The sequence below is a fragment of the Sciurus vulgaris genome (assembly GCF_902686455.1).
Source record: "Sciurus vulgaris genome assembly, chromosome: 1".
Classification (NCBI taxonomy): Eukaryota; Metazoa; Chordata; class Mammalia; order Rodentia; family Sciuridae; genus Sciurus; species Sciurus vulgaris.
Window position 1 is genome coordinate 16,454,198 of NC_136461.1, and position 22,483 is coordinate 16,476,680.

A 22,483-nucleotide genomic window follows, 5' to 3' on the forward strand; every position below is an offset into this window, starting at 1 on the left:
CCAGCACAGGCTGTGTGGCTGCGGGTGGCAGGAAGGAGTGGCCGAGGCAGCTGGAACACTAGGGTAGAGACTGCAGGGCCCTCAGCGACCAAGCGAAGGTCCTCCTGAGGGGAGAGAGGCGCCATGGACGGGCGTGAAGTAGAGAGACTACTGAGAACGTTCTGGAAAGCTCTCTGGGTAGTGGTGGGCATGTGCCCTCCAACTCTGGCTACACTCGAACCCTCCTGAGGGCTCACCAGGACCTTCTGGGTCCTGCCCCTAACTTGTCCACAGGCCTGGGTAAGCTCCTAGGTAACAGTGGAGCTGCCGTCGGGGCCTCCACTCGAGAATCACTGGTGGAGAGGACAGGATGCAGGGGAGCACAGAACCACAGAGACGGTCAGGGAAGCCACTGGCCCAGCCGTGCGAGGGTGACCAAGGTAGGGTGGCCATGTTCCAGATCTGGGTGCTGCTAACCCCTCAGTGTCTTCATGCTGAGATTTCAGGTATGGTGACAAGCCAGGCTGGGGTGGCGGGAGGCTGCGTCTGGGGCAATCAGCGGGGTAAACGTATTCCTGGCGGAGAGCATCCCACCCCCAGACCCACAGTTGGTTATGCGTGTAACTCAGAAAGCAGGACAAAGACCGGCACCCAGAGTCCCCAGGCTGCTGTGCTTTAATGCCCGAACATCCCAACACAAGGAGGATCCGCCAGGGGCGCTCATCAGGGCCCACCCAGGGAGCCCGGCCTAGAGGGAAGTGACCCGCATGGAGTCCCAGGCACAGGGACCAAGTTCCCTCCGGCCGGTTCACCCTCAAGACAAACAACAGCTGCAAGGCTTTTTCACGTCTCCCAGGAGCCGGTAGTTAGCTGGGCTGGTGGCCATCCTGGTCATTGAGGGTCCTTGTGGGAGAACGGGGGGACCTCGGGATACAACGACAAGAACAGGGAAGACATTTCCAAACAACTTCAAAGCTTGCACTTCAAATGCGCCAAGCCACACAACACGGGGTGCCAGGGCACCCCGACTCACTACACGCTGAACGCTGCAGAACGAGGGCTAAGGACACGGACTGCGGGCGGGAGGGACAGCGGGACTGCCCCGGCCATCTTCCTCCCTCCTGCAGCCGCGCGGACACCTTGCTGTGTAGGGGGGCGTCCGGACGCCTTCGGTGGTGTCAGGGAATCTCTGAACCCTCAAGTCAACTAAATAGTTAATGCTATTCAGTTCCCTGGAGTCCCGAGCCTCGGATATCCCTGGGGACATGAGTGACTTGGGGGCTAAGAAATGTCCTGGCACACATCATCTACTTCAGAAAGACACTGGCCTTTCTCTTGCCCCGGTTTTAAAGTTCACGTGGCCTCTGAAGGAAATCAACACTCCAAATGGCGTTCTCAAAGCGCTCTAGGAACGGGGGGTTTCAACTGTTACTGGCAAGAAAGAGGCTTGACCCCTCAACCTGCGGGCAGGGTGTGACGCGGACGGCCCAGGAAGGCCCCCTGTCTGGCCCTGCGGATGGGCCTGTGGGGACCGAGCTTGTGGTCTGGCTACACTTCAGCATCAACTCTTCCCAGGTGGTCCCACGGGCCTCTTCTCCCTTTTCTGCAATTTGATTCTGAAAGAACACTCCAGAAAGGCCCGAGGCACGGAGGCCAAGCGTCTGTCCTCAGGGCTGGTGCGTGGTTGAGGGGCAGCCCAGCGGAGACCTGGGGACAGCAACATCACCTCCAGCCTCGCTTACCCCAAAACAGATCCCACCCCCACCCAGGGGCCGAAGCCATGCCCAGCCTGGCTTCCAGGTGGGCTTCTAGCGAAACCCCTGGGAGGTTTGCGGAGTGGAGACCAGACATTTCTACAAAGCATCCAAAGTGAGAGAGGGGCGTCGGCGAGCACTGGCTACTCCGGGGAGGAGGCCGAGCCAACCCCAGCTGTCCCAGCTGGACGTCAGCTCACACCAGGCCCCTCCCTCAAGCTCCCCCAACTTCACAGGCCAGTCGGCCACTCAGAAGCAACCCGACGAACCAACTTCATATTTTAAATCAACTTAATGCTACAAACTTCAAAAGAAAGAAAAGTGCTGCCCGGCTGAGCCCCTGAGGAGCACAGCTCCCTGAGGGTGGGTGGGGCCTTTCGCCAGCACCCTGGCACCTCTCCCCAGAGGGCCAGCCTCGGTTCAGCCCGAGCACCCCCATTCGGGGGGGCTGGGTGGGAGGGCCAAGGGACACGGTGGATGGTCAGGCCCCTGGGGGAGGGGGCGAGGCCAAATGACCTCCTGGGCCCCCTCACCTGAAGGGGTGACGCAGGCCTGTCCCACTAACTGCCACGGCCTGGTCTCCAGCGAAGATCCCTTCAGGGAGCAGGGAGGGCACCGCAGCCTCGGGGCCATGCTTCCTGCAGGCCCCTGCCCTCAGCTCGCCTCCCGTGGCCCTGCCTCTGCCTCCCTGGACTCACGACTGAGGAAAGGTGTCTGCCAGGGTGGCCGCTCCACAGTCCTGCCTGCTTTCCTCAGGAGCTCTTCCCTGCTGCTTCCCTGGAAGATCACTTTTACATTCTAAGGTGATGACGAGGTAAGGATTCCCTAAGGAAGGGGTCTCCTGGACTGGCTGCTCCTATTTCCACAGGAGCCACAGAGCTGCCTGCCCCAAGATGGCGGCCAGAACCTCCTCTGAGATGAAGATCGGGAACCCCAGGCTGACACCTCAGGTGGAGAGAGGCCGAGGGCCTGGCACTGACTGGAATCACGAGGCCTAAGTGCAACGAGCTTTCTAGCAAACTGGAGAACTCCTCATAGACCATGCCCACCGCTGTGGGGACAGCCAGGAGTTGGTCTGGGCCCCTGGAAGGCCCGCCCCTGGACACTGGGCGGGAATGGGCCTGTCTGAGGAGAAGCTTTGCTAGAAACTAGAACAATCCCTGCTAAAACTCAGGAAGAACAAACAAACAAAACTTAACCTGAAATAAATACAAGGGCATTAAGTGCTTCTTGAAATATCAAGGGTCCTCATAACCCCTCAAAAGGAGGAGGCAGGGCCTTTCCCTGAACCTAGTAATTTAGACCTGTGGTCCTTCACGTGAGAGGTCAGAGGTCAGGAGAGGAGGGACAGGCCCAACCCCCATCCTCCTCACCCAGCTCCTGCTGGGAGGTGAGAAGGGAGGAGACTCACACCCTGAGGGTGGCAGACCTGTCAGTCTGTCTGAGAGGAGGTAGAGAGGGGTGGTCTGCTAGGGCCCCTCAATTAATCAGCAGGTCCCCAAGGTCGTAGGAGTCGAAGAGATCGCTGATGCCCTCACCCCCATCCAAGCCCCACAGGTAGTCCTCCTGGTCCAAGGGCGGAGAGAAGCTGATCAGGGGGCTGCACGCCAGGGTTGGGGACAGGAGCTGGTCCTCGGTCTGCTGTAGAAGTGGGTGCGGCAGCTCCAGCATGCTGTCGGTGGCCTCCAAGGGGACGAGGGATGGTGGTGGTGGCCCCTGTGGCAGAGTCAGCACCGGTTCTGGAGACAGACAGACAGACAGAGGTCATGCCTGGGCCCAAGCTTGCAGGACAGCCTTCCTGCTTTCTGCACAGCTCTGCGCCCTCCTTCCTCCCCGCCTGCCCACACCCAGCACCCTGTCCAGAAACCTCCACCATCCCCCAACCCCCGGCTCTCAAAACCCACACCGGCTTTGCCACCCGGACCACCCTGAGATCATTTCCTCTTCCTGCATCACCTAGTTCCCTCCTGTCAGCACAGATACACTCTGAGAAGTCACCACTTTCCTAAGCATGTTCCCCTAAGGGACAGTCCTTCTGACAGGGATGCGAGAAAATGGACATCCACAGGCAAAAGAATGAGGCTGGACCCTCATCTAACGCCATACACAGCAATGAACTCAAAAGGGACCAGAGGCCTAAATCTAAGACCTAAAACTGAAAACTCGTACAGGAAAGTACAGAACAAAAGCTTCCCAACATTGGATCTGGCAATGGTTTCTTGGATATGATACCAAAAGTACAAGCACTAAAATAAAAGAGATAAATTGAACTTTATATTTAAAAAAAAATTTTTTTTTTTGCAGCCCCTAGGATTACACCCAGGGCCTCACATGCTAGGCAAGCTCTTTACCACTGACCTCCACCCCAGCCCTCTTTGTTTGTTTTGAGACAGGGTCTCACTTAAGTTTCCCAGGCTGGCCTCAAACTTGGGATCCTGAAGTTACTGGGATTACAGATGTGCACCACTACACCCAGCATAAAATAAAAAATTTCATGCCCAAAAGGCAGAATCAGCAGAGTGAAAAGGCAACCCAGGGAATGGGAGAAGACACGCGTCAATCACGGATCTCGTAAGGGATTAAGAATACACCCAGGGAGCTCCTCAAACTCAACAGGCAAAAAACCCGATTAAAAAATGGACAGAGGGCTGGGCGCAGCTGCACAGGCCTGTAATCCCAGCAAGTTCAAGGACAGCCGCAGCGACTTAGTGAGACCCTGTCTCAAAATAAAATATAAGGGGCTGGGTTGTGGCTCAGTGGCAGAGCGCTTGCCTAGCATGTGTGGGGCACTGGGTTCAATCCTCAGCACCCCATAAAAATAAATAAAAATAGAATTGATAGATGGCTTGGTAATGCCACTTATAGATATGCACCCAAAAGAAATGAAAAAAAAAAAACGGACAGGGGCTATAAGATACATTACCACTCATGCTCACAGCAAGATGTGCACAAGTTAGCGCACAGAAGCAACCTAAGGGCCCGTTGACAGATGACTGGAAACACAAAATGTGGCATATATACGCACAATGGAATATTAGTCAGTCTTCAAAAGGAAGGAAATTTTGACAGATGCTATAACATGGAGGAATCTTAAGGGCTAGGGTTAGGTTTAGGGTCTTGAGGATGTTATATGACAGTGAAATAAGCCAGTCACAAAAAGACAAATACTGCATGACTCCACTCAGGGATATCAGAATAGTCAAAATCCTGGGGACTGTGGAATGATGGCTTCCGGGTGGGGGGAAGGAGGAGTGAGGGTCCTCATGGAATGGATTAGTTTCCAGCAGGTGGCAGTGAGGGCTGCCCAGCAGCATGAACATATGAACAATCACTGCACCACGGACTTGCAAATAGTGAACGTGGCCGATTTTCTACTACATGTCTTACCACACCCTCAGAAATTTTAAGGGAAAAAAAGTCTGCCTGACCTCATGACCCCACCTAATGACTGGGCCATCTTATTGCTCCATTTCATCCTAAACTTCCTCAAATATTTGAGAAAGCCTGTGGACTTTCTGCTTCCCCATTACTATTCATTCTTTAGCCCATTTCCATCTGGGGGGGGTCTGTCCCCAACAAGTCACTGAGCCCACAACCTCCATGTTGCTGGATCCTCTGCTCGGTTCTGTGGCCTCCTCTTCCAGCCTCCTCGAGTGCTGGGGACAGCAGCCAGGGCCTTGCTGGGCCTGCATCCCCACCCCTCTCTGTCCTCGACTCATCTGGCCTTCCAGCAGCTGTTCACGCCAGATTCCCCTGGTTTTCCTCAGACTGGCCACTGCTCAGTCTCCTTGGCTGGATCCTCCTCCCCTTCCCGCTCCTAACCCTCGAAGGCCTGGGCTCCGCGCCCTAACTCTCCTCTGGCCGCACCCCCCAGCTGATCTCAGAGGCCTTGCCTTTAACTCCCCCTTGCCTGGCAGCTCCCAGGAAGCATCGGGATCCTGCCATCCCCCCCTGCATCCAGACCAGGGACAAGCCCAACCACACTCCCTAGCTGCCCTCTCCTCTGTCCCACTGCTGTGGTCCTGGTCGTTGCCCGGGGCCCCTCACCTACATCGTGGCAGGAGCCTCCTGTGTCACCTGGCTGTATTATTACACCAGCCGTCTGGATTCCAACTGGAAAACCTGAATGGCTTCCCTCTGGCTTGAGATAAAACCCAGGCTCTGGCCAGGGCTGAAAGGACCCTTGCCGACCCTGCCCGCCTCGCCCGGCCCGCCTCGCCCCCGCCAGCTCACGCCTCCCTCATGGCCACACCGGACATCTGCCACCCCTCGGCACACCACGCTCACGTCCACCCAGGGAAGAAGGTGGCTTCCCACACAGGGACGTGGAATGGGGCACCAGCAACCGCCTGTCCAGTGGATTCTGAGGCTCGGAACGGCGCCATTAGTCATTCCTTATGCTCCAACCAAACCAGCTTTGAAGACACCACGGCGCTGCGGGCAGACTGTGACCTGCCTCTAAGTGGCTGGGTAACCTGGCAAGTGGCTTCACGGTTCTGAGCCTCCGATTCCTCCCCTCTGAAGGGAGGACGGTGCCTGTATGTCCACCATGAAATGATGGGGAGAGGGTGGAACAAACGGTTAGTAATGACAGCTCCATTCACCCAGGGCTCCTGGGGCCTGCTCTGCTCTCCAGGTGAGGCCCCTCCTCTGACACCCACACCCCCCTGAAGGAGCCAATGCCATCACCTCTATTTACAGACGAGGAGAGAGGCCCACAGAAGTCAAGTAAATTTGAATTTTAAAAATCGGCAAGGGTGCACATCTGTCATCCCAGCTACTTGGGAGGCTGAGGAAGGAGGACCAACCTTGGCCACTTAGAGACCCTGTCTCAAAATAAAAAGTACACAGGACTGGGGAAGGAGCTCAGGGGTAGAGCACCCCAGGGTTCAATCCCCAGGACAGAAGGAAGGCAGGCAGACAGACCTACAGACAAACCCTGACATTTGTTTAGCACATTGAGGCTGTTACAGGAAGAGGCCAGGCTTGGGAACAAGAATGATGTGTGACCCCAGCCCTACCTCTCACCAGATGACAGACTCAGGGCCTCATTTTCTCACGAGGAAAACAAGAACCTGCCTCACCAAGAAGCTGGAAGCAGTAACTGAGATATCTCACTGTACCTGGAAATCTCGGCCACAGCCGGAGCTGGCTCCTTCCTACAGCGAGAGTGTCCCGCAGGCTGGGAATACAGGTGTCTGCCACCATGCCAGGCCTTGTTTATTCTTTTTAGAGACAGAGTCTTGCTATGTTGCTCAGGCTGGCCCCAAACTACCAAGTTCAAGCAATCCTCCCACCTCAGCCTCCCAAGTAGCTGGGACCACAAGTGCAGGCCACCAGACCTGACCACGAGGGAATTTTAAGGGTCCCTATCTTAGAGACATGGAAACTGAAGCTTGCAGAAGTTAAAGTGACTCACCTACAGGAACCGAGTCACTCGGAGGCGAGGTACAGCCTCAAACCCAAATCTCCCAGCTTCAAATCCTCTGCCATCAGTTACCTGTCCGTCTCTCTCGGAGCATCAGAGCCTGGAGGGGCCTTAGAGGCAACTCTTGCTCCACCCCTCCTACGAGGGACGCTGAGGCTGCAGGGGTTAGCAGTTCCCCTGGTGACGGCAGGTCAGGGCCAAGACCCGAGACCCAACACTGTCATGGCCTCTACTTCGGGTCTGACCTCTGGTGCTCAGACCTCAAAATGAGTCCACGTCAGGCCAGAACGTGGAGTGTGTGTGTTCCTCCCCTGACCTTCACAGGGACAGGGCTGAGGAGGGGCAGCCGTGGCCCGCAAGCCAGCCTTGGGCTGGCTCCCCCACTGCGCTGTGCGGGGTCTCGACTCCTCTGAGATCCTGACCTGTGAACTGAGGTCGAAGCTTTGCCCTTACTTACACTGTGGGGTCAACCCCTCCACCCAGGGCCTCAGGGGACACTGAAGTGGAGGTGGTTCTACCTCTGGAGAGCCGTGTGCATGCCAATAGTTGAGTGAGGAGGCAGAATGGGAGGGAAAACAAGGTGGGGCATGAGCCTGGGGCAGGAGATAGGCACTGGGGAGGTGCCCAAAGGGACAGATGGCTGGCAAGAGGAGCCCTGGTTCCTGGACAAGGCCAACAAACACAAGGGAGCTCACTAGAGAAGAGTTGGGAGGATGGGCTCTTGTCCCAGGTCTGCCATCAACTCCTGTGTGACCTTAGGGAAACCACTCGCCCACTCTGGGCACTTGTGTAAAATGAAGGGCTGTGTTAGATCAGGGTCAGTAAACTTCTCTACAGGGCTGGAGAGCATTTTGGACTTTTCAAATGCAGTCATACCTCTCCAACTCTAAAACTAAAAACCAGGCTGGGGATGTAGCTGGGGATAGAGCATTTGCCTAGCCTGCACGAGGCCCTGGGGTTGATCCCCAGCACCACAAGAAAAAAATAAAAAATGAAAACCATTCTTAGCTCATAGGTCATGTGTCGGCAGGCCAGATTTGACCCGCAGGCGACAGTTAAGCTGAGCTAGAGAAATGGAACCCAACCTGTGCTCTGCGGAGCACCCCCACCCGACACCCAGCAGGCCAGTTCTGGCCCTGCCTTTGTTGAAAGGCTAGGGTTCTACTTAAAGGAACTCTGCTCAGAAAACAAATAGAACGCTTGCTCACGGGGCCTTGGTCCAGCCTGGTGTGTGATCCAGCCACACAAGAGCCAGCCTGCAGGAGGGCACTGTACAGACTCCCACCCTCCGGGAAGCTCCCGGGCACTTCCCCTTCCTCTGTGCTCCCGGGGACTCTCCCCCAGTGTTGCCAACTGCGCCTCGCACCTCCCAGTCAAGGGTGAGTCCTCCAGCCAGGCCCCTACCTGGACTGACTGTGGAGAGAGCTCTAGCTTATCAACTCCCCAGCCGACTTCCAGATGAGGAAGTCAAGGCAAGAGCTTTGGTGACGCACAGCTGTAAAGCCGCAGAGCTGGGTTCAGGTCCGAGCCCTCCCGAGCCTGGGAGGGCCACCGGCTGCCCAGCCAGAGTGCTGTCCACATGCTTCAGAGCACAAAGTGTGGTGCACGTGTGGGGGGCAGTGGCCGCACACATCCCCAGCTGCTGGAGGACGTGGGCACCCAACAGATGCAGACGTGGAAAGGGAAACGGAGGCCAGCTGCTCTCCCCGCTGCTGTCCCCCTGCAGAAGGCCCTACCTGAGGGTGCCTCAGGCTCCGGAACTGCAGGGCCGGTGCTGCTGCTGGGCTGGGCACAGTCAGGGCTGGGGCTGAGGGTGGAGGGGCAGGGGAGGGGCTTCTTGGCAGGACTGTCCGGCTCCTGCACCTCCTCCGGGCACAGGTAGACTTCAATGGGCCCCTGGGTGCTCTTCAGATAGATCTGCAGGTTCTCCTGCAAGAGGAAGAGAAGGCAGCTCATGGCCCCGGGCAGCTGGACACTGACCTGTGGGTTAGTGTGACTGCTCAGACACAGGCGGCTGCCACTGTCCATGTGAGGAAGCTCAAGCCCTGAGCGGGACTCCAGGAGTGTCCCACCTGGCCTGTGGTGGCCATCTGCTGCTCTGGCTGTCCAGCACCCTAGATCCTGTTCTAGGGAGAGCACCTTGGCTTTCCCTTGGGAAATCAGCCTCCCAAGCCTCCGGTCATGTAGTTTTGGGGGAGCACCCTTCCCCAGCTCATGGCTGAGCTTGTGATACAACTGGGAGAGGCAGTGACCCAGTCCTGAGACGTGGCCTCAGCCCTGTCCCTTCCCTACCGCACACCAGCCACACAACCTGTGGGTGTCTGCACACACTCCATTAGGGCACACAGACGGTCTACAGAAACCTGGCTCAGTCTTTTTTTTTTTTTTTTGGTGCTGGGGATTGAACCCAGGGCCTTGTGCTTGCGAGGCAGGCACTCTACCAACTGAGCTATCTCTCCAGCCCCATGGCTCAGTCTTCAAGACTCAGTTCAGCTGTCCCCCCCAGGCGGCTTCCTCTGGACGTCCTGCTCGTGAAGCCCATCTTCAGTTATAAATGACAGCATCACTGTCTGAGTCTCTTCCCCACGAGGTCCTGAGCTCCTCCGAGGGAGGGATGGGCCTCCATCAACTCTGCAGGCTCCACATCCTTCAAATTCCTTCCGGAGTCCTCACTATGTGCCAGACCCTGGGCTGCGGACACAAGGCGCGCAGAAAGTTCGCTCATAAAGCCTACACTCTAACAGGAAGCAGGAGGCTCACGCCACCATGCCACATGTGTCCTGGGGAAGGGAGACTTAGTGTGATGAGAAAGCACAAGAGGCTGTGAGGTCAGAGGGTGATCAGGGAAGGCTTCCTCCAGGAAGTGACTCATGTTGAGGATAAGTAGCAGTAAACCAGGCAGAGAGAGGGAAGAGCATTATGGCTGGAGGGAACGGCACGTGCATAAGGCTGTGCTCAGTGTGGTAGGAGACTGCACACAGGTCAGTGCGGCCACAGCAAAGGTGGATGGGGCAGGCATGGAAGAGGAGACTGGTGAGGTCAGCTGGGGTCAGGGCACTGGAGGCCTCATAGGGAGAGTTAATTATGATCTTGCCAGGCTACTCAGGGGGCTGAGGCAGGAGGATTGTAAGTTCAAAAACCAGCCTTAGCTACTTAGTGAGACCTTGTCTCAAAATTTAAAAAAGGGCTTGGGATGTGGCTCAGGGGTCAAGGGCCCCTGGGTTCAATCCCCAACACATAAACACACACACACAAACAAATTTTGACCTTGAACCTCAGCACAGTCAGAAGGAAAGGATTTTTGTGAGTACTAACATGGCTGAGTGTGGGCACACACACCCAGGGCAGGTGGGATACAGACAGAATAGACCTCTGAAGGAACAGATTTCCTCAGGCTAGATTTAAATCTCCATTACCTTTTCCAGCTTCTGCCATTTCTGCCCCCAGCTTGGAGGCCACCAATACTGCCATGGGCACCCACATGGAACAGCAAAACTCAGGGCTGGGCAGTGCCAGGGACAGAGTCCAGAGAGCTGCCTGGGCCATCCAACCCTGCCCTTCACCACGTTTGCTCTCTCACCTCGGCCCGGTCGGGCACTTCCAGTCGCGTCTGTGGAGGGGCCTTGACGGCGATCACCGTCTGCTCCTTAAAACTGCCAACAGCTCGGATGTCCTGGTAGGTCACATAGGCCAGTGTAGGGGCAGGAAGAGTCAAGAAAAGTAACTGTCTGATCAGAAGTCCCACCTCCAGTCTCCCAGGCAGGACCTCCACCCACCTCTTCCAAGCCTCCAAACATAACCTTCTCAAAGCTCTTTAAACATCTCAGAAACACTGCAAAAGTATCATCTGTTCTTCAAGTTGGATCCCGTTAGAAAGCAAATGGATAAAAAAAAGTCATCTTAAAATACTACTTTATGCCAGGTGCTACTGGGCTGAGGCAGGAGGATTGCAAGTTTGAGGCCAGCCTCAGCAACTTAGTGAGGCCCTAAGCAACTTAAAGGGCTTGGAATGTCATTCAGTGGTACAGCACCCCTGGATTCAATCCCCAGTACCTAAATAAATAAATAAGAAGTTGGACCATACGAAATTTCTTTTTCAAAGATAAAAAGTGTTCAAATATCAAAGACTTCATGTGGGTCAACCGAACAGTTCAGGAAGGATATGTGACAACATAGAAAGATGTGTATGGTAATACACCAAGTGGGTAACATAAATAATGTTCAGCAGGCACAGAACTATTTAAATAACACACCCAAGTGTGCAGTTAAGGAACAATGCCTACAGGAAGGTCACAGCTCCCTTCTCTCCGTCTTCTCGATTTAAAGGAATGTACTAGCTGGTGGGGTGGGTCCTGTCTGCAGCCCCATCTACTTGGGAGACTGAGGCAGAAGGACCACAGAGTTCCAGGGCAGGCTCAGCAACTTAGCAAGACTCCATCTTAAGAAAAGAAAGAAATGTACTTGTCTTATTTTTAATGAGAAAGTAATTTTAACAGGCTTGAGAAGAAAGTCTAAGAAAGGAAGAACATGTATGTCTAACCACTAGGCGGAGAGAATCCCTGCAGGGAGGTGCTGAAACACCTCTGGACAGCTGTAAACAGGCAGCAGGCCCTGCAGCCCGACCCTTCCCACCACAAGGAGGATATCTCTTGTTGGCTTTATCCTCAGTCAGGTGCTTGAAGCTCAGGGAGCAGCTCTGGATGAGCTGGTCCAAAGCCTGCTCCTTGCTCATCAGCTCCTTCAGCTCCTGCCCAAGCTGCTGCTGCTTCGCAGGCCGAGTGGGGTCTTCGAACAGTCCCCTGCCTCTGGGAATAGAGCAGCCCCAGTGTCAGTATCAGCCACATCCCGGGAGCCCCAACTCCAGTGTGGTTGCACAGAGCCGTGACAGTGAATCGGGTGAAACTCCAGAACAAGGGTGGCCACGCAGCCGGCCAGGGTGTCCCCTGGGCTGTGCAAATCAGTGGTCGTGCACAGCTCCCAGGGAACTGCCCTGGATTGGAACCCGAGGCTGGAGGATGGGCTGGGGAGAAGCGAGTGAAGGCCTGAACCCCATTTTTGGAGGGCTCTCAACTCCGCCCATCCCGATGCTCCAGCCTCTCTCCCAAATGAACGGGAGTGACCTTGGTCCTGCCTCCCCCGCCAGGGCTTTCTTAGGGTTCATGCCAGGGCTGTAGGTCTGTCCTTGACATTAGAGTGGGGACAGCAGTCTGGGTTACGCCTACTCAGCGCCCCGGGGAATTCCTAAGCTAAGAGCTGGGGATCTTGACATCCCTGACACCAGGAAGGACCTGGGGTCCTTGCAGGCCTTTACACCTCCTAGAAGTCTTTCTCCACTGTCCCCACCTAACTGTCACTTCAGCATGGCACCAGTCTCTTCCACCCGACTCAGAGCCATCGGCTCCGCCCCAGCATTTTTAAACGTGTTGGTCGTTTTCGGCCACCTGGGCACTTGTGCCCTTGGATGCTGCTCTCGGCCCCGCCCCTGACATCCACACCCATTGGCTATTGCCCCTGGCTCCGCCCACAGCAGTGCACCCACAGGTTGGTGCCGACCTGCCCGGCCCCGCCCAGACACTCACACCCACTGGATGTTGTTCTTGGCCTTCTTGCGGATGAGCTGGATGCCCTCCAGCACGTTGGTGATGTCGTAGATGCGCCGCTTCTGCACATCCAGCACCTCGGCAGCCCAGTTCAGGTCCAGGACCCCATCCTCCGACTCGCTCAGGAGGTAAATGAACTTCTTCGTGAGGAGCCCCAGCGATGTGTCATACCGAGTCTTCTCCCCGGGCGATTTGGGGGCTGAGGAGGAGAAAGGCCCACTCACGGCTCAGGTAGGACCAGCCTGGGCCATCTCCACCGACCTGCACCCTTGAAGTACCACCCTCCGTCACCCACTTTCCAGTCTACAGAACACTGGGGGGCAGGGAGACTGATACCTAGTAGCAAAATGACTTGCTCAAGGTGTCACAGCCAGGGGGCACTGTCAAGACTGGAAGACAGGTGTCCTGACTCAGAACACCTTTCCACCACAGCTCAGAGCAACCGGATCAACTGCAGTTGCTGGCCGTGTGCAGGTCACTGATGCGCGCACTTTCTATATGTGAATACATCTAATCCTCACAACGCCACTTAAGGTTGGCGTAGAACCATCCCCACGCCATAGGTGAGAACACCGAGACACCAACAGGTTAAGTAACCTGGTCAGCTCACTCAGCTGCAAAGTGGCAAAGCTGGAATTCTAACCCAGGCAGTTTGGCTCTGGTCTTCCTTCTTAACCATTAACCTATCCTGCCAGTTATGCCAGGAATTTGAATTTACCGTAGGGAGGGAACTGGGAAACCTGATTTGTTGGGGTTCTTTTTTTCTTCTCTCAGTACCAGGGAGAGAACCCAGGAGTGCCTTACCACTAAGCTACATCCCTAGTCCTTCTTATATTTTGTTTTGAGACAGGGTCTCCCTAAGTTGCTGAGGCTGACCTCAAACTTGAAATCCTCCTGTCTGTCTTCAAGGTCACTGGGATTACAGGCAAAGTGCCACTGTGTCTGGAGACAAACTTGATTTTGAGAACATTTTTAGAGACACACACTTGCCTTCTCTTTCCATGGGTAGCCCTGTCATCTGAGGGGAATCAGTCATATAACATCAAATGGGGTGAATTTGTAGAAAAAAAAAAAATCCCTTCCTCAATGAAGTGGATGTCACAAGACTATATCTCAGCCACAGCATCTTAAACCATAAGGGGCCTTTTGCAATCAAGTGACTTGCAAGTCACATAGCAAGAGAGTGGTCAAACTAGTTCTGGAACTTGAATTTTAGAGATTCTCAGATTCCTCAGGAAAGGGCCTGCAGAATTCTTTAAAGCACAGACAGCAAGTGTTTGGCACACAGACTGTTTTAGCAGGTTCTGTGCTCGTGGCAGACATCACTAATTGATCAACACAGTTTTTCACTAATCCTGCTGAATTTAGAAGCCGTCAATATAGTGCTCTGGGCAGCCTCTACCAATCAACTGAAGAGGAACCTTTCTCTTCATTCCTGATCTAGTTGTATCTTGTTTTACAGATAAGACGACTAAAGTTCACAGAAGAGTGACCAGTCAAGTCAGCCCTGCCTGGACACTCAGATTCCTGACCCTCACATGTCCCACCTTATGATGGTACGGTTATGAGGTGTCCCTCAAAAGCTCCTGGGTTAATGCGGGAATAGTCACAAGTAAAATGACTAGATTATGAGAGCTGTAACCCGATCAGTCCATCCCAGTTTGAAGACTAACTGGGTGGTATTGCAGGTAGGTGGGGTGTGGCTAGAGAAGGTGGGTCACTGGAGGCGTGTCCTAGAAGGCCGCTTCCTGGTTGTCATGAGCCTGTCATGAGCCGGGCAGGGCTGTTTCACCATGCCCTCTGCCCCGATGTTCTGCCTCATCTTGGGTCCAGAGCAATGGAGGGGGCTGACCATACACTGAACCTCTGAAACCATGAGCCCAAAATAAATTTTTCCTCCTCTAAGTTACTCTTGTTGGGTATTTTGGTCACAGTGAAAAAAAAGCTAACAGACCTAGTTATTTACCTTCTTCATTAGTTCTCTGGAAAAACTGGCATTTCTCACACACATTTGCTTAAACTGCCAATTTAACAAGAATTTGGACTGAAGTCTTGAGAGGCAGAAATCCCCTCCAATTTAGCTTTTGGAAATCTCCAGCTGGACAGCCTCAGGATCTTAAAAACTTCATAGGTGGCCAGGCACAGTGGCACATGCCTGTAATCCCAGAACCTCAGGAGACTCAGGCAGGAGGATTACAGGTTCGAGGCCAGCCTCAGAACTTAGCTAGAGACCCTGCCTTGAAAATAAAAAATATAAAAAAAGGCTAGGGATGCAGCCCAGTGGTAAAATGCCCCTGGGTTCCACCCCCAGCACCAAAACAAAAACAAAACCCTCACAGATGGCACAGGCTGGATTGATCCAAGCTTCAAGGCCCCTTGAATCACATACTTAGCTCTCTGGATGTGGGGAAAAGACCCTGGTTAGCCCTATTCCTGAGCTTTTATCTCTATTAGAAAAGGTCAGACTGAACTAAATACAAAAACTTAAAAACAGCAGGCTCTCAAAGTGTCGGTCATAATATTCAGCTCATGGGAACAGCATGTGATGTGGAAGCAGGGCAAGACTTCCATTGACTTGAGTCCTGACTCCACTTACTAGCTGTGTGACCTTGGGCAAGTCACCTGAGCTCTCTGACTCTCACGTTGCCTTAGACAGGATCAAGCGGGAGAATACACAGGAAACCTTGATAAACCAGAAAATGCAAATATTGCTCCTGATGATTTGGGTAGGGTTGCTGCCCTCTGCCACCCCACCCCACCCCACCGTGAGGTGGCCTTCGGGAGCTCTTACTTTTGGGGCTGGGGAGGCCATCCACTCGAATGCACTTCCCCTTGGGAGTCCGGAATTCCGGGACCACTGGCTTCCCGATGCCCTCCAGGTCCAGCTTCCTTTTGGCCTTGAAGATACAGGGAGAGAGATGCAGTAAGAATCGGTCTGTCTTTTGACTTTCCCTGACCTGGGGCACTAGCAGCTACCTCCTGTTCGCCACCAGTCCTTGAAGCATGACCACACTTACTGGTAAGGAGACACTGATGACCTGAGAGGTAAGCGTTCAGAAAAGGGATGTCCTGCTTCCTGAGGGGCAAAAAAAAATCCCATTTTTGAGCTGGGCATGGTGGTGCACGCCTGTGATCCCAGCAATTCCGGATGCCGAGGCAGGAGAATCACAGAGTCAAGCCGGTCTCAGCAACTTAGCAAGGCCCTAAGCACTTTAGCAAGACCCTATCTCAAAAAAGGGCTGGGGAGGGACTGGGGATATAGCTCGTTGGTAGAGTGCTTGCCTTGCACACACAAGGCTCTGGGTTCAATCCCCAGCACCACGAAAACAAAACAAAACAAAACAAAAAGGGCTGGGGATGTGGTCAGTGGTTAAGTGCTCCTGAATTTGATCTCTGGTACAAAGTAAAATAAAATAAACCTCTCTGAGGCCCAGGCACTGGAGGCCCTACCAAATCCAGTGTGGCCAAAGGCTCAGGGTTCCTAACCACAGGCCCAAGGCTGCCTCTACCCCCAGCCCCAGGCCCAGAGGACACACAAGGGGAAGTAGCAGATGAGGCCTAACCACGTCAGGTTGACCAGGACCAGCCCCTCTGCAAAACACAGCTGACCCAGCCAGCTGATGCCCATCACAACCCCACAGCTGGCCCTTATCAGGGTGTGGCCTAGCATCCGCCCAGGCCCTGGGGACTTCCTGGCGTGATGCCACACCCCAGGGAGGCGTCCACACTGGGAAATAGTGCAAACATCCCCCACCCTCATGCTTGGGCTCTGGCTTGAGGGATCCAGGTCCCCCCCCAAGAGACATTTAGCCATTCTTTCTCTGCTGAGAAGCAGACAAAGCCCTTCCCCAGTGTCTTAAAGACAGGCAGCTGAGGCCCCTGCTGCCCCTCCCCATTCCCAGCAAGCTTGGGAAACACCTGCTGGGGAAATCAAACCACAGACCCATCTGCTCCTCTCCACCCAGCCGCCACGGCCCAGCTAGGGCCTTTCTGCCCGGAAAAGGGCCTCCCTTCTGGTTAGGGCTGGGCAGGGGCAGGGCAGGGCAGGGCCAGGGCTAGGGCACTGGGGCACTGGGGCACAGGTTAGAGAGCCATCTGGAGTCTCCAGTTCCTCTGCAGACTCACTGTGTGACCTGGGAAATGCTCTGCTTCTAGAAGCCTCAGTTTCTTCCTCTGTAAAATGGGGCAGACAATACTTCCAGGGCTCCTCAGAAGGACAGTCTGTAAAATTTTCAGTCTGTGACTCAGCACACAGTAGGTATTCAGGAAATGCACAGCCCCACACCTAAAATTCAATCTCACCATCTTCCCTGACAGTTCTGGGGGCCACTGGGCCCATTTCCTTCCTCCCCTGTCCTGAGTTACCCAGACACCCCCACCCTGACTTAAGGGCTTATTTTAACACTCGGTGGTGAGGTCATGCTCAGCAGGCTGAGTCTACTAACCGCTGCTAAGCACAGCTGGGCTGACAGGTGTGGGGTGGGGGGACAGTGACAACTCCTGCAGTCAGCTCCCCTCCCCCACTCCTTCCTCCTCCAGGAAGTCTTCCTGGACTGACTGGAGGAACTCTGCTCCTTGGTTCAGGAGCCTGAATATGACTCTTCTCTCATCTGCCCCTGCCCAGGCCCAGACATAATCCAAACACCTCCCTGCTCATTCCTCTGGAAGCCTCCCTTGAATGTTCCTTATCTGCCTCTTAACTGGTGAGGTCCCAGGTTCTAGGAATCGAGCCTCATCCTGGCATTAGAGAAGCCCAGTCATTGCGCAGTACGAGTCAAGCCTCAATATCCACTTCCCTGAGCCTTCCCAACCCCGCCGGTCCCCACTTCACAGCTGAAGGAGTTGAGGCTGGTGAGCTCCCAGCCTCTGTCCAGCCTGTCAGGGTTGCCCACCCCAGGTCCCTGCATCCGTCCCTTGTAAGAAATACAAAGGGCAGGGAGACAGGTGGAACTGACGCAGCCCAGTCTCCAGAGCACTCAGCTCCTCACCAGAACCTCACCCCCTGCAGAGCCAGAGGCACGAGGGCCCTGAGCAGAGACCTGCAGGGGGCCGGGCACATGCTCCTGCAGTTCTGCCACAGTGGGACTGGCACTCCTGGCAGACAAGAGGACTCCGGTGTTAAGGAGGGCACCCATGCTCACGCAAAGGCAGAGCCAAGGTTCGAACCCAGGTCCGTCTGACTCCAGAGCCACGCAAAGCTGTCTCAGCTCAGTGCCACATACATTCCCCCAGGATTTGCTGGTACTAGGGCCAAAGCTGGCATAGCCAGCCGTCACTACACATATACACATGAGCCCCCTCCCTTCTTTTACTCCCCCTGACCCTAATCCTTACTCCCAGGGTCGTTGAGCAGCAATGTCCCCCACCTTGGGACACCTGACACCGAGGCACTACCCATAAGTCATTGGGCAGTGGCTGGGTTGAGCCTGCAGAACTGAGGTGGCGGAGGGTAACCCCAAGGAGAGGCTGATCACAGGCCTGGGGACACACCGACCTAGTTCACAGCCCGGCCTCCCCCTTCTTAGGTGGGTGAGCAGCAGAGTCAGGTGGCCTCTTGAACCACCTGTAAAATGGGGACAATCCACTCCACCTCTGCCGAGGAGTGAGCAAGTGAGTGGCGAAAGCGCCTGTCCTGCCCAGGCCGGTGCTCACGCAGGCAGCTGCCAGGACCAAGGCACCAGCAAGGGCCAAGTTCAAGGGTGAGCTGAAAGAGACAGCTGCGAGGGGCCAAAGAAAGCAGAGGCCTATGACCACACCCAGAGACCAGGAAGGCTCCTGCCTCTTCGACAGCCCCGTCAACCTGGTTAGAATTCAAGAACATCCTGCCCACCCTCAGAGAGAACACAGTGACCTATAGGAAGACCCAGGCCAAGCCCCTTACTGGCAGCAAGGTAAGGAAACTCAGGCTCAGAAAGGGGAAGTGACTTGCCCAAGGTCACACAGAGTGGAGCCAAGTCTCTCCCAACCCCTAAGTTAGACAGTGAGGAGTGGAAGCACACAGAAGGGACTGAGCCTCACTTTCGGCCCCCATGGGTGCCACCTGGCAGCCAGACAGACTGGAATTTCCGGGATTCGTGGCCTCGCCCCTCTGAGCCCACATCTCCTGATCTGCCTTGTGGGGGTCAAGAAAAGGTTTATTTTCAGCCTTTGCAGCATAGCACACACCTGCAGTCCCAGCTACTCAGGAGACTGAGGCAGGAGGATTGCCTTGAGCCCAGGAGTTCAAGGCTAGCCTGGGCAGCATAGCCAGACTCCCACCTCCAGCTCAAAAAAAAAAAAAAAAAAAAAAAAATTTATTTTCTTTTATGGTTCTCAAAGGAAATTTGGAAAATATAGACAAAAAGACAAGAGAACCCTTGCAGAATGGTGCAGAATCCCACTGTCTTCACAACTTCCTGCAGAGCAGAAACAGAATAATGTCATGTGCCTGGCCAGAGGGACTTGATGAAGGAGTATCTCCTGAGTCTTCTCCAGGTGGTGGCAAGAACTCTGGACAGAGCAAGCAGACTGGGTTCTAGCCTTCATCCTGCCCTTGAACTAGGTTGCCAACACTTTAAAGGACAGCTCCCCCCACAAATCCTGCTCACCCTGCACTTTGCAGCCTGGCCACAAAGCGGGCAGCCACACCCAGGGCTGGGTTTGGAGCTGCTTCAGGTCACACCCTTGTAAAATGAGTAAGCAGGGGGCAGGTCTGCCCATGGGGCTGAGGCCCTGGGCATCTGGGCACCCACAGGAGAAGGGGGCCCTGGGCCTGGCAGGTCTATAGCAGGATCTGATGCAAGCAGAGTCCCCCACTTGGCTCGTAACTTGGGCAAGTGACTTCACTACTCTGCTCAATTTCCTTACCTTCAAGGTGCCTCATCCTGGGCATCTTGACCAAGATAACAAATTTGAAGAGTGCCAAGTGGTGTCTGGCATATGAGAGGCACTGAGTAAAAGAGGGCTGTCCTTGCTAAGATTGCTGAGCCCCTCCTGGGGCAGGTTTCAGACAGATGCACTCCACGTTCCTCTGGGAGCATTCAAAGTAGTTCAAAACCACAGCTGTTATTGAAACTCTGAGTCTAAAAGCAGCTGGCCAGAGGAGATGGCCCTGCCACAGAGTCCCCTTCCCTGGGGACACTAGCTTCTATTTCAGTAGTCAAGGCTGCATAGAAGGATGCCTGTGGGTCAGGTCCCTCTACCCAATCTCCCTGTATGACCTTGGACAGGTCATATCCCCTCTCTGACCTTCATTTCACCTGTAACACAGAGCTACTAATTCCACCTACTTAACAGGCTACAGAATGCTTTAAACTATAAAATACTGAACACAAGACACTGGAAAATAATGGTTATTCTCGGTTGCTTGACCTATAAAATGAGGATGATAGCATACTGCCTCCTGCCCTCCTAGTTGGAAATAATGGGCAGGAAATGCTCTGGGGCGGTAAAACAAACCCTGATTCCAGTAGCAGGAATTGGGGCTCTCCCTGCAGTCAGAGATGGCTGGGAATCCGTGCCTGTTGACTGGCACAGGTCTCACCAGAGGCCTGGCAGTGGCAGGTGCCCACTTAGTACACACACAACTGAGCCAACTGCAACACCCCCACATCCTCTCACTGGAGCATGTTCCCAAAACCAAGGACCTGGAGCTGGAAGTGACCCACGGTGAGCTAGCCCCACAGCTAGCCCACGCACACATGCATTTTAAAGAAGAGGAAACTGAGGCCCAGACTCATCCAAGTTCAGTGGATTAGTGGCATCAGGACTAGAAACCAGGCTCCCCTAGCCCCACCCCATCCCCAATCCCCCAGGCCCTTTCCCACTCCACCCCCAGTCTAAGACTGTTTCGGTTCACATTGGCTCCAGGAATTCCACTCCCACAAAACACACCCTGTGCTGCTGGATGCCACCATACTTTGGGCCCTCCCTGGCAACGGGCAGGGGCATGAGGGAATAGCCCAACTGAACAGGAACCCCAGGGGGCTGCCTGTATTTGCATCTGCTACTGCCTATCTGGGAGACAAGGCTGGGCTGGGGAAAGACCTAGGGCATATACTTGGGAAGGAGTTGGCTTCATGGACAGTCTGGAGTCTGTCCAAGCCAGACTGGATCAGAGAGAGCCACCAGACCTATCTTCCTGTCTTAAGTCCCCAGGGTATCCCCAGGCCAAGCCCTGGGGACAAGCAGCAGGTGCAGGATACTGGGTTTTGGACCAAACAATAAAGAAATGAATGAATAGTGGCAATGTTGGGTGCCTTCTGGTCTTCTCCAGAGTCACCCGGTACTAAGGACATTGGATTGGGACTCCAGACTCCCAATTTTGTGCCCAGTACACCCCACTACAGGGGACGAGATTATTTCATCCGAACTCAGAAAACGAGGGTTTTTTTTTTTTTTTTTTTCTTTGCTCAGTTATTAGGGGCAATGGATTGTTTTGGAAATTGAAAGCTCATCTTTTCCCTCCCCCATACTCAAACCTGCTTCGCTCAAACTGAGTCTCAGGAGACCCTCCCTCCTATTCCCCACCCAGAAAAGCACAGGGAAAAGCAGTGGGGGTCCCCAGAATTACCGGCAGCCGGCCTGCGGGCGAGCATCGCACAACTTGACCCTCCGGTCCGTGGGGAGTGGCGTCGAGGCAGGTGCTAGGTGCCGCAGCAGGAGGCACCGACTGCGGGTACAGCGAGGTGTAGTAGGTGGTGGCCCGGCAGAGCTGGGGACTGCTGAGGCCGGGTGGCCACAGCTCGGTGGGGCTCAAAGAAGGCACCCCCTTTGGGGGTTGCGCAGCGGCCGGAGCCAGGATGCGGGGTCCGCGCAGCATGGCGAGTGTGGCGCCCCCTACCCAACGGCTCTGGCGCGCCCGCGGGCACCTGCGGGCTCCGGAGCCTGCAGCGACTCACACAGCCGGCGGCATGGCGCGGAGGCCGGGGGAAGCCGCCAATGGACGTCTACCCGGCAAGGCCGGACCCTCCCTTCCTGGCCTAAGGCCGAGCAGCGCTTGGAGATCGCGGCTTGGAGACCGCCTGGCGGCGGTGGCACTGCCAGGAGCTGTCCCGCCCCGAGGGCGGCCGCCTCCCGGGACTGCCCCGCGATCCGAAGGCCTTGGGGCGCCTGGGGTCCGGGCAGCTCTGGGCAGAAGCCTCGGGCGCCTGCGGGCTGGGCAGAGACGCGGCGTGCTCGGACGCGGCAGGGGGCCCTGACAGCCCGACTCGCTCCCGGCTCGCTCTCCGGTCCCCAAGCCTTTCTCTGTCTCTTTTTTCTTCTCTCTCTTTTTTTTTAGCGCCAAACTGCGTGCCGCGAAATTCAGATCTCCCGCGGAAAATGCGGCGCTTTGATTGGCTGCTGCAACACGTGCAGGCTCCGCCCCCCGGAAAGGACCGGTCTTGGAAGCGCCGATTGCAACACGAGCTTTACAGCTTAAAGGGGCCGTGACACCTGCTATCGGCCCTGTAGGCGGGCGTCGGCAGCCCGCGAAACTGAGATAGAAGCTGACGAGACACACAGCACAGGATTGAGCAGCTCATTGAAAAAGGGGCCTGGCTTCCCTGGGGATGGGGGGAAATATTCTGGTATGGAATCCAAACCTGAGCCTGGACCCTCCAGTGCATTTCCGAGGTCACAGGGCCCTTTGTTAATTTGCATGGTTCGGCTATATTATAATGCATTTATATCCCTTTTCCCACTAAAATGAAAGCTAGGAACCTGTTACCTCACTTGGCAGGGGGACGAGGGATGGATCCTAA

At 55.0% G+C, this 22,483-nt stretch overlaps 1 protein-coding gene across 1 annotated transcript; it reads right to left on the reverse strand.

Moving 5' to 3' along the window:
* Positions 1-1,136: 1,136 nt before the first annotated feature.
* On the reverse strand, positions 1,137-22,104 carry E2F2 (E2F transcription factor 2). The gene is made up of 7 exons (XM_079138214.1): positions 21,313-22,104; positions 15,553-15,658; positions 12,741-12,960; positions 11,807-11,966; positions 10,742-10,855; positions 8,898-9,090; positions 1,137-3,472 (listed from the first exon to the last, which is right to left on the reverse strand). Exons 1-7 carry the CDS (start codon positions 21,559-21,561, stop codon positions 3,213-3,215), a joined length of 1,302 nt encoding a protein of 433 aa, XP_078994340.1. The 5' UTR covers positions 21,562-22,104; the 3' UTR covers positions 1,137-3,212.
* Positions 22,105-22,483: the final 379 nt, after the last annotated feature.

Excerpts from the sequence above, each read along its gene's own strand:
- E2F2 (XM_079138214.1), bottom strand. The coding sequence starts at position 21,561 with ATGCTGCGCGGACCCCGCATCCTGGCTCCGGCCGCTGCGCAACCCCCA. Across the intron at positions 15,659-21,312 it reads CGCCCGCAGGCCGGCTGCCG|GCCAAAAGGAAGCTGGACCT; the intron begins GTAATTCTGGGG and ends TGTATCTTCAAG. Across the intron at positions 11,967-12,740 it reads AAGAACAACATCCAGTGGGT|AGGCAGGGGACTGTTCGAAG; the intron begins GTGAGTGTCTGG and ends CTCTATTCCCAG.